Source organism: Tursiops truncatus, chromosome 16, assembly GCF_011762595.2.
Source record: "Tursiops truncatus isolate mTurTru1 chromosome 16, mTurTru1.mat.Y, whole genome shotgun sequence".
Classification (NCBI taxonomy): Eukaryota; Metazoa; Chordata; class Mammalia; order Artiodactyla; family Delphinidae; genus Tursiops; species Tursiops truncatus.
In genome coordinates, this window is record NC_047049.1 from 82797938 (window position 1) to 82809381 (window position 11444).

Consider the following 11444-nt stretch of genomic DNA (forward strand, 5'->3'; position numbering starts at 1 on the left):
TTTACCCCATGTGCGCACCTGTGCTCTCACCCAGGACACCAACGGCCTGTGAGAAGGGCAGCCCTGTCCCCACAGGAGGAAGCCCAGGCGTATCTGTGACCTCAGCGTCACCCCATGCTCACTGCTGCTCTGGGCCTGGACTTGGGCTCCTAGAACAGACAGGGAGGTCAGCACACAGCCCATCACAGACACAGACCCACAGGGTGCTCATCTCAGATGGAACTCGGAATTCTCAAACCCCACCCTGAACAGACGCATTCCCACCACACCTCAGGGGCCTGCCTCTCCACACCCCTGAACTTCTCTTCACTCCCAAAGAAATTCTTTGGTAGAAAACACAGGTGCCGTTAGAGCCACAGGTCAGAATTTATCTCCTACCACCTCCTGGAGAGCATCTTCAAGGAGAGCGTTCTGCTCAACGTCATTTACGCTTAAAAACAGAAAAGTGTGGGAACTTCCCCCGTGGTCCAGTGGTTAAGACTCTGCGCTTCCACTGGAGGGGGTGTGGGTTTGATCCCTGGTTGGGGAACTAAGATCCCGCGTGCCACATGATGGAAAAACAGAAAAGTATGACTTGGTAAGGCACCAGGTAACCTGCCTCCGGGCCTTTGCACCTGCTGTTCCTTTTAGAAAACTGGGGAGAAGACCTGCCCTCCTCTGGGCTTGTGTAAGAGGTGGGTGGTTTCTCATAAGTGTGTCAAGCACAGAGATCAACATCACAAAAGGTTCATTTCTACACACATGGTGAAAAGAGATGACAGTTGTAGAGGACCCTGTATTGTTAAATTATGACGGGCCTACACCGCAGGACTTATGCTAGGGTATTTCCCAAAGCACAACTCTGATAAAACGTCCTCCTCGATACCAAGCTGTAAGTTTAACAACGTCTGAGCTCTGAAGTGAATCAAATTTATATTTAACTCGAGCACATACTTTTAAAAACTTTTCTGCCCAAATCTTTATTTTCCCCAAGAAGTAAAAATGGAGGAAAACCTCGAGTACAATTGTGCATTTACTCTTCTATAAATTTGGCAACATATTAAAACCTGTTGCATCTCAGTGTCAACCTTCTGGGTTTTTCGCACTAATAGTACAGGCTGCATCAAGCGGGGCTGAAAATGAAACATGAGTAAAGCTCTGGGACTGGACCACAGAGGTGTTCCTCACCAACCGCTGGCCCTAAAGGCAGAGGGTGGCAAAGGTTCCCCCCTCCACCGGGGGACCAAGAAGAGCCCCATATGCTGTCACAGGCATAAAATTTCTTTCAAGTTTTGTGTTCAGTCTTAAAAATTAACTTGCATTTTACTCCATGACATTTGCTTTACTATAAAAATACTGTTTGAAATCACTTGCCAGTCAAATAACCCTTCCTCACCCGCTCCACACCAGGGCAGGCAGAGCCCCGTCTGGGAAGCTCACGGGTAGGTGAGCCAGGCACCAAGCTTCGAACACATTTCATTAGGTCCATTTGGGGCATTTCCACAAATGAAGTAATTTTATTCACTCAGGATGTAACTAAACGCTTCAGGAAGCAATGATATCAATTTCAATGTATTGAAAAATAAATAATAAACAGCATGTTTTTCAGTTTTTAAACAAGGAAATTAGTTAATTTTATTTACTAGTAGAAATAAAAGAAGCCTCTAACCTAAAGTATAGTCTGATCATTTACTTTCTGTAAAAAGAAACACAAATTGGATTTTTTTTTTAACATAAAAAGGACAAGACCCACAGAAAGATAAACTCCTCTACCTGCTGGCATTACAGAGATTTCCCCAGTTACTGACTGATTTTGGTAGATCTGCATCACCACTGCAAGCCTGACGTCACAATCTGATGCATTCAGCTACTTCTCGGCATCTCAGAAGCAGCCCCATCCCAGAGTAAAACTGCTCTCTGGCACTTTGGGCACTTTTCCCCTCCAGAACATGAAGCCCTAAAAACCGCCACCTGGAAGAACACAAACATGTCACCAATCCGTGGTTTTCTGACTGTTCCACAGTGAGGAGACAGCTGAGCAAGGGTGCTGCGGTCCCTGCCACCACCGATCCCACACGAGGCGCTGTCTCTATCACCAGCTCCCTGAAAGGCATGTGTGGATTTCACTGGCTGTTTTAATAGGTTTCAAGAGACATTCATATTAAAATAGGTTCTAAGAGACGCTCATGTTTTAACATGGGCTCCAAAATGTGTGAAGATACACCTAGAATCACATCTCAAGGCATCATCAAAAAGAGATCTGTTCCAGAAAGTGTTAAAAGAGGAAGCCAGGCTTCCCTCACAGCTGTTTCTGGGGCCACATTTTTTCCCATTAACTGTTTAAAAGTCTGAATCAGAAGCAAGAATGGCCACCTCTAGATCCGTGTTTGCGTGCGTACACAAAGAAGTACCTTTACGCTGACTTCAGGAAAATAAGGACATTTTATGTCCCCCAAACATCCGCCTGCTACAGGCCTTGCAAGAGGGTTCACGGCCCCTGAAGATGGGGCAAGGGAAGCCTAGAAGGTAAGAAACAACCCCGACAGGTCTCCTGAGCGCTGTCATCACAGAGGTTCAGGCAGTTTGGCTCATGTGTATGACAGCAAATACCATGCTGTGAGCTCAACGTGAATCACTCCCTAAAGAAAACAGAGCTATCACTTGCTACACTCCTCATGGCATTTTGGCTGTTGATATGGTCTCAGGATGAAAAACTCCCATCAACAACTTTTCCTTTTTGGTCTACACAGCACCATAGTTAGTGGCATGTTTTTTTGTTGGTTGCTTTTAAATCTTAAGCAACCAGGTATAAGAATACAACCAAAGTGACTGATTTGAGGTTTTATAGGCAAAGGTCTCTCTCTTTTTTTTTCTCAGATTTTTGCTCCTTAAAAAAAAGGGGGAAAAGTATGAGGTTTCAAAGCTAAGAGTTACTCTGACCATAGCTGGCCCTCAATCAAGGGACAGCTAACCATGCCATTTCCTCTTTGTTCTTCTGTGCATTATCTCGTGGCAAAATTTCACTCTGGACGCCCAGATCTGAGGTGCCTTTTCATATTAGATATAAATTAATCCAATGGTCTAGAGCTCTAAATTCCCAGAGTCATGACAAACGCTTAACTTACTTCAAAGACCTCTTGCATAAGTATCTCATCCCTCGGCTCAAACAAACGAGAAGGTCAAAGGCAAGAAAGGATACATACATTGGAGCATCTCCTATAATCCATATACACGCGCATTCTCTATACAGGTTCTACATGGTCAAAGGAGTTGTTTCAGCTAATATAGCCTCTAGTGCGGAGTTCGTCGGAACACAGCCCGTCGGGGCCCCACCAGCATCATACGAAACAGCAGTACTTCTTCCACCAGGACTTGGACAGGGTCTTCATCTTGTCCGGAGTCCTGCTCTTGGACTTCCTGGGCTGCTGCTGAGAGTCCGAGTACTGGATTCCGGCGACGATGGCTGCATCAAAGACCTCTTTGAGGTTCTTCTGAGTCAAGGCCGAGCACTCGATGTAGGAGGCAGCTTTGATCTCCTCAGCACACAACCTGGCCGCCTCCTCGGGCACGGGTTTCTCTTTGCATTTGTCCAGCTCGATGAGGACTTTGACGTCTTCTCTGAGATCCGACTGCGTCCCCACGAGGATGATGGGGGCTTTGGGACAGTGGCAGCGAATCTCTGGCACCCATTTCTCACTGACGTTCTGGAAGGAGGAGGGGCCCACGACACTGAAGCACAGGAGGAAGATGTCGGCGCTGGTGTAGCACAGAGGCCGGAGCTTGTCAAACTCATCCTGCAAGCGAGCCAAACACCCACACGTTATCTTTTACATCAGTTCTCATCAGCACAAAGACCGTTTTTCTGGAGAGGGTCTGGCAGGTAACAGAAAGCCCACGAGGGATGGAAGGAAGAGCGAGAGTCCTCAAAAGGCCCCTGTTGCCAAGTGGGGCAATGCTCCCAGCCCCTGGAAACCTGCCCGACGTGCTCAACATTTTCCTTGATGCTCTAGACCTACTTGCAATTTACCATAGGAAAGGTCCTTAAATTAGATGGATTTTCAAAATAAAATTTACTTTCTCTAGGCTTCAGCACAGAGTAACTCAGACCCACTCCTTCAACTCTGGTACTTAGTCAGGCTCTTAAAACGAACACAGTACCCATGCTGATCCTCGGGGCTCCACCCTGACTCCAGGGAACCCCAGTCTGTGAACCCAGCGCCTCTGTAAGGACCCATCCCTGCCCATCCTCACAGCAGTGATGAGCCATGCCTGTTCCATCCCATCTGCGCTGGGCACACCCAGGGCACATTCAGGGCACACGCGGTGCAGAATCATGGGAATCAGACACAGGTCTGGAGTTGAGGACCCAGACTTGGCCACTCTCATTAGGGACCCAGAGAATGTGTGCCTCTCAATGTCACATACAACACTGGTGAATACAGTCTCACACTTGCTGGATATAACACTTCTTGATTTATCTTTTTCTCCCTCCCTCCTTTTCTTTTACTTTCCCTCCCTTCTTTTCTCTCCATGAATCCCAGAGGCCCCCACGCACGAAGCTTTGGGAGGATAAAGAACCAGAGAAAGGGTGTACCCACCCAACTTCTGAGGGATAGAGAACTGGATGGAACAAGTTAGAGCTGATTATATAAACCAACCACCCACCACGCTGCTGAAGGCCGTGCCGCACTCACTCACTAACAGAGATGCATGTGGGACTCCAGGCACCACGCATCAGACACCAGACTCCAGGGGATTTGGCTGGGGACAGACAGACATGGCCTCAGCCCTTGTAGGGACATCTGTCTCCAAATCAGTGTTTCTTTATATCAAACACCCTAGAGTTCCCTGCAGCACCATATTTAGCTAACTGAAAGCTTTCACTCATCTCTCTTCTAGGAAAACATTTACATCATCTCATTTCTATTTGAAATTTCTATATGTGGGTGCCAACCATCCTCCGGCATAAGGTGACAAACAGATTCCCAGCAGCAAGGAAAAGGTAAACGTCACCCAGGTTTCTGCCGCTCAGTTGACACATATGATTATTTACGAGCTATTATTTACGTGCATGTTATGCTGCATCTGTGGCCTTTTTCTAGGGATAAGGGAAGCCTGGATCTTTTTATTTGAGTTCACTTTCCTCATCTGAGGCTCCGTATTTCAGTTTGTGGGGCAACACCCAAGTAACAATATTAAAGTCAACCAGTATTAAAGTCCTTCCTCAGGAAGGAATACGGCCTCTCTCCGTGTCACTGCCACTTCTCCGACTTCTACATGCAAAAGTTAAAGAGAAAGAAAGAAGAAAAAAAGCCTTGGATTTCTTAGTGCCAACTCTGTGCTGAAAGAAGAAACACAGAAACCCATCCAGGTGGCCCACGGCCCAGCCACGAGGATCTTTTAATGAAACATTCCCTCTGTTCTCGGAGGCCTGCAAGGAAGAAGCACAGGACGGAGGCGTTGCCCGCGCTGCTGGCAGTCACTGCACCTGCTGGGCCCTGGATCTGGGGTTGCGTTACCAATAAAAAGAAAGGTGAGCACAGGCCCAGGCCTCGTGACCGGGCTTTGGCAATCTGGCTCCCAGACCTCTGAGGTTCTGGCTGAGGGACTCGGGAAGCAAGGCAGAAATTAAATCCTGCTGACCAGAAATCTTAGCTATCTGCTGAAATAAATGCAGCACACATACGTGTGATAAGGCCAACTGTAATGGACCCTCAAGGAAACATGTTCTGAGGCCCAGAGATGTGCCTGGGATTCAGGGCAGGGCAGGGCCGGGTGGGATTGACAGGCCGCTGGACAGCAGTGCTAGTCAAGCTGCAGTCGGATTTCTTCTTTTTTTTAAGTATAAAGATTTCCCCAAGTGCCTCATGGTTCAGAAGGCTGAAGAGTTTTCACCTGCTATTGGTCAGGCTCTTTCAGTCTGATCAATTTCACGTGGTGTGAAATTGATCACAGTGAAATTTCCACAGCATTAAAAACTCCTTTTAACATCTTACATGCTCACTGAGCCCCCAACAAGAAAACTCCAAGGCACAAGAAGCGATTTCTAGTTATTTACCCAGCTCTCAGCTGCTATGTGAAACCTGCGTTTGGTCCCTAGGCGACGGCCACCGGTGCTCACATTCTCTGGGACTTTGCAAAGGAGGTCGCTGGAGTCGCTGTGTCCTCAGGAAGCTACCATGACAACTGCCTGTGGGGGTGGGCGCAGTGCCACGGGCTGGGACAACACGAAGGGAATATGGCACGTGTCAAATCAAGTCCCTTAAAAGGTAGTTTATCAGATCTGGAGTAGGGAGGGTAGGAAAGGACTACCACCTTACCCAGCTTTGCTTATGGTCAAAGCAAATACTGATACTTGGCGAGAGGGAAAAAACTGACTTTATCTCACCAGCTGTGTATTTTTCACAAATAGTTTTTGAAGCTGGTTTTCTACAAATCTGTAGACGGTTGGCCTCATTCCTTACACAATTAGACATACTTACTAATCAGGTAAGAAATACTGTGAATCTCAACCAAAAAAACTGCTGGGAGGGCTTCCCTGGTGGCACAGTGGTTAAGAATCCGCCTGCCAATGCAGGGGTCCCAGGTTCGAGCCCTGGTCCAGGAAGATCCAGCTATGCCACGGAGCAACTAGGCCCGTGCGCCACAGCTACTGAGCCTGCACTCTAGAGCCCACGAGCCACAACTACTGAGCCCGTGAACCACAACTACTGAGCCTGCGCTCTAGAGCCCGTGAGCCACAACTACTGAGCTCACGTGCCACAGCTACTGAAGCCCACGTGCCTAGAGCCCGTGCTCCGCAACAAGAGAAGCCACCGCCATGAGAAGCTCGCGCAGCGCAACGGAGAGCAGCCCCCGCTGGCCGCAATTGGAGAAAGCCTGCGCCCAGCAATGAAGACCCAACGCAGCCAAAAATAAGTAAATAAATAAAACAATGGATCTATTCAAAAAACAAACAAACAAACAAGAATAACTGCTGGGAGAGCAGAAGGATAATTTCCAAATAAACCAAAGCTTACCAACTTGCACCAAAACCTTTTCATTTCCTGAATTATGAACCTTTTCCATGAAAATACGTCTAAAATGATTCGCTTGATGCCCTGACTTTGAAACAGACCCTATTAAGGAAAAAATTAAATTCTTCCTTGATAATTCAGGATCATTTCTACATAGTGTTCCTGGTAAAAGACCTATTCCTCTTTCAAAATTGCTCAGAGATTTTCCTCCTGGGTCTACCCATCCTGCCCCTTGAGCTGACTTTGCTGTCCTCCTCCTGTAACCTCACTGGTTTCCTTCACAAGTTCTACTAACAGGTAGACTGTAAGTCTGTTGAGCGGCAAGCCCATGACTTAAAGTTTGCCTCCCCCAGGACCCAGCACTCCATTTATTGATTGATCCACTCTACAAACCGTGAAGAAGCCCCACTCTGTACCAGGCACCGAGAAGGCATGAGGCAGGGAACCCCAGCCCGGGAAGCCATGTCTGCCAGCAGAACCAACACCTGACAGGCGAGCCAGCGGTGGGCAGCTGCCTGCACGGGGCTGCCTCCTCCTCCCTAAAGGGTCCCAGATAAGCACACCCTTTGGTGTCTTGAGTTCTCCCGCCTTCTGTCTTATTCTCGGGCTGTTCAGCCGCCACATCTTGCTACAAAAGGGAGGCCTCTGTTTACGGAGGCACTACTCGACCCTCATTTTATTTTATTTTTTGGCTGTGCTGTACGGCATGCGGGATCCTAGTTCCCCGACCAGGGATCGAACCCACGCTCCCCACGTTGGAAGCCCAGAGTCTCAACCACTGGACCTCCAGGGAAGTCCCGGCCTTCATTTTAAACATCAGAAAATCTGACCCAAGGTAGGAAAAACATCTTTATACAAAGCAATTAATCTTTCATTATAAATAGCAGCAGGGCGTCCAGAAAGATTAAATATTAGAAGAGCCTGTGTTCTTTGATTTTTCTTTTCCACAGGCAAGAAAATGCAGACCGGTTGGTTTTTTCTGCTCCCCATAAAGGGGGAACTGGGAAGCCCCAGTGGAAGGGTAAGGACAGAGCAGAAGAGGTTTGGCTATGACGTGTGCCACCGTGGCCACCGCCAAACCAGTGTTCTGCTGGGGATCAAGGCTGCCCAGTCTTTGTGTCACATCGAGGTTTGAAAAACAAAGCCCTGACTGGATTTGCTGTCCCAAGTGGGTGAGTAACTGAGAAGCCCTGGTGTGGAGGAGGTTCTTGGGGACACTGGAAAGCCAGCTTCTTCTTCAATGTATATGGTCGTGTGACACCTCAGAAGTGAAGTGGGCACTTTTACCTGCCGACAAAGTACCCCAGCACTTTCTCAAGTGCTGGGGAGACTACATGCTTAGTAACTTGTCACTTTGGCTAACTCAAGAGACGGCACCCTGGGCCCTCACAGAGCACGGTGAGAACTCAGTGACGTGAACACCATTCGGGGGGACCGGGGTCCCTGGAGCTCTTCAGGGACACCCCAAAGGGGACCTCACACCGGGTCTTCCCACCAGCTCCCTGGCTGTCTTGTCCAAGTGCCTGGCCAAGACAGGAATAAATGTTCGCGATTCGGAAGGATCAGGTCCCGGCTCATTCATTCCTCCAGCTCAGGACAGCCTGGGCCGCTGTATCTCTGCTTCAAGGGATGGGAGCAACCCCAGCAAGTCCAACCATGCTCAGGAAGGGAAACATTAACACTTACTGACGTGAACTCCATCTTCTTCTTGAGTAAGTTTATTAAGTATTTGGCTTGCTGACCTTTAATAAAATGATCGTAAGCTACGGCCAACTTACTTTGAGAAATGAGCACAAAGCAACATTGATAATTTTTAATAAAAACCAGAAAGTAAATAAGATCCGAAATTCCCAGAAGATAAGAACGTCTCTTGACCCTGTTTCCCCTGTCCTGCCCACACAGAGCCGGGCCAAACCCTGTTTTATTGGCACGGAGCTCTGTGTCCCCACCACCACCCTCTGTGAGGGGCCATACGTGGGGGTGGGGCTCTAGAATGGCCCAGCTGGGGCGGGGGTGAAGGGCTTTAAAAGGCCCTGTCCTCGCCCAGCACTGAGCAGCGATGTGATACTGACCTGTCCTGCAGTGTCACAGAGCTGGAGTCTCACGGGCCGCCCATCCACGGAAACCACAGCTTAAAAATAAGACCAAAAGGACTGTCAGGGGGGTCTCTTTTAACCTTTTCCAGAAGAATGATAGTTTTAATTTGTATGACCATTCTCACTCCAAACCCTTCAGCTCCTATTCTGGGTCCCCAGTGAATTCAAGACTTGCCTAAAACAAAGAGGCCCGTGAGGCATTTCTGCACCCAAACCTGCAGGGTGGGCAATTCGCTCCGTGCCCCAGAGAAGGCAGGAGGCCAGAAGCTTTGACGGCACCCAGAAGGGCCTGCGCTCTTCTCCCAGCCCCAGAAGGTTTATTTTCCTGTCACACTTGTTTCAAAAAACCCAAAAACAACACTGGGGGGTAAGTGGGAACCAACCTTGCAGCTTTAAGTCAGTGGAAAAATCTCACAAATAATTCTGCTTTCCCTTGGGAAATGTTCGGTGACTTTGGGGTTTATCATAAAAGTGTGGCTTGTTTTGAGAACACGTGCAAACACAGGCTGCCCGCATTGTCCTGCTTATAAAAGAGGGCACAGCTTATCTCTCCATGTCAGCTCAAAGAGCGGATTAAAAGAGAAAAGGAAAGGAAAGAAAACCATTCCCACCTTTCCACTGGGAAGGGGTATCTGGGGAGGGGCCTGCATCAGGGCGCGGCTCTGAGGTTTCTATTTGAATGAAGTACTCCGTTTTGTCTCAATACAACTTTCTAAATTGTTTACACATGTTTACACTACTCAGTTGGGAGGAGGGAAAAAAAGGAAAAAAACAGTATCGTTTAGGTGGGAAACCCAGTAGCACAGCACTGTTTTACCTAGGGTGCCTTCCAGGTGGAAGAAAGCAAGTCCTTGCCACCATGACTTTCCAAAAGATCGAGAAGCTTGTGTGTGACTGTGTGTGTGTGTGTGTGTGTGTGTGTGTGTGTGCTTTAAAAAAAAAAAAAGAGAAAGTGTTTCACCCTAGCTTCCATGGATTTTAACTTTTTCTTAAATTTCAAAAAGACTTGAAAAATCAAGAATAAGGACTCCTTTATCTTGATAGCTACCAAACCAAATGATATAGCACTGTACACATCAGAGCTTTCAGTAGCTTAAAGAGATACTGAAAAGATACTAAGACTCAGAAACAGAGCCCATGGGGGCGGTGGAAGCGGGGGCAGGGGAAGCGTTGGTGCTCGGAGGGAAGAAGCTGTGTTTACTCTCCAGGTTTAATCCAAACCTCGGTCCTCCCTAGTGCTTCTAGTGCCATTTCCACTAAATCCACTCTCTTCCCCCGTCTCCGCGGCTCTTTAAAAGTGGAGACGCCCTCGGGAGGGGAGCCACCAACAGGAAAGGACGGACCCTCGGGCCACAGGTAATGGCACCTGCGCGTCACCTTCCGATCGAAACCCGGCAGCAGCGCCAGCAACGTCGACCTGACGCAACTTCTCTACCCAGGAAACTGACCAGGCCACCTGGGCGCGACCTGTTAGACCCCACCGTCTGCCCCTGAATGGCGAGGCGACCGCCGCTCCCCGCGCCAGGGTTAAGGCTCCCGGTCCCCGCGGCCCCACGCCCCCCGCAGGCCCCCGGCCCCGGCCCCGCTCACCTGAGAAGTTGTCGAAGGCGGTGGGGATGTACTCGGTGGGGTAGCCGTTGGTGGTGTAGCTCACCACCAGGCTGGTCTTGCCCACCGCGCCGTCGCCGACCAGCACGCACTTGACGCCGCGCCCCTCCGCGCCGCCCGCGCGCCCCCGGCCCCCCGGCGCCCCGGGCCCGCGCCCCCCACGCTCCCGGCGGGGCGGCACGGGCGGCGCCTCGCAGCGGCCCGGGAACGCGGGGTCCCCCTGCTGCGGGGGCATCGGCCCGCGCCCGCCGCGGGGGGAGCTGTCCCCGACCCAGGCGCGAGGTGCAGACAAAGGCGGCCGGGCGGCTCGGGCTGGACTCGGGCTCGCGCGGCGCCGGCTCCGTTCCGCGGCCGAGGACTGCGGGCCGAGCGGCGCGGAGCCCCGCGCTGTCTCCTCCCGCTTCCCGGCGGCCAGGCGCGCTGGGGGTGGGCGCGGGGAGGAGGCGGGGCGGCCGTTCGTTCACCGCGCCGGGCCCACAGCGCCCCCGCCTGCGTGCCGCGCTCTGCGCTCGAGCCGGAGCCGGAGCCGGGCGCGCGGGGGGCGGGACCGCGGCCGCGGGCGGGGGACCCAGACAGCCGCCGGGGGGCCGCCGGACGCCCGATTGGGGCGGCGCCGAGGAGCCGGGCCGGCAGAGGGCAGCTCCTCCCGGCGCCGACACTGACGCCACCGCCTAGAGGCCCGCGGTCCCGCCGCCTGCGTCCACGCGGCCGGCGGCCAGGCTCCTCCGGGCTCTGCGCCCCTCGC

General features: G+C 50.9%; 1 protein-coding gene across 1 annotated transcript; it reads right to left on the reverse strand.

Moving 5' to 3' along the window:
- Nucleotides 1-971: 971 nt before the first annotated feature.
- Nucleotides 972-11201, reverse strand: RHOU (ras homolog family member U). The gene is made up of 3 exons (XM_019941638.3): nt 10682-11201; nt 9068-9126; nt 972-3773 (listed from the first exon to the last, which is right to left on the reverse strand). The coding sequence occupies exons 1-3, from the start codon at nt 10932-10934 to the stop codon at nt 3318-3320; spliced, it is 768 nt and encodes a 255-aa protein (XP_019797197.1). The 5' UTR covers nt 10935-11201; the 3' UTR covers nt 972-3317.
- Nucleotides 11202-11444: the final 243 nt, after the last annotated feature.

Excerpts from the sequence above, each read along its gene's own strand:
- RHOU (XM_019941638.3), bottom strand. The coding sequence starts at position 10,934 with ATGCCCCCGCAGCAGGGGGACCCCGCGTTCCCGGGCCGCTGCGAGGCG. Across the intron at positions 9,127-10,681 it reads CGCCTTCGACAACTTCTCAG|CTGTGGTTTCCGTGGATGGG; the intron begins GTGAGCGGGGCC and ends CTTATTTTTAAG. Across the intron at positions 3,774-9,067 it reads TCTGTGACACTGCAGGACAG|GATGAGTTTGACAAGCTCCG; the intron begins GTCAGTATCACA and ends GCTCGCTTGCAG.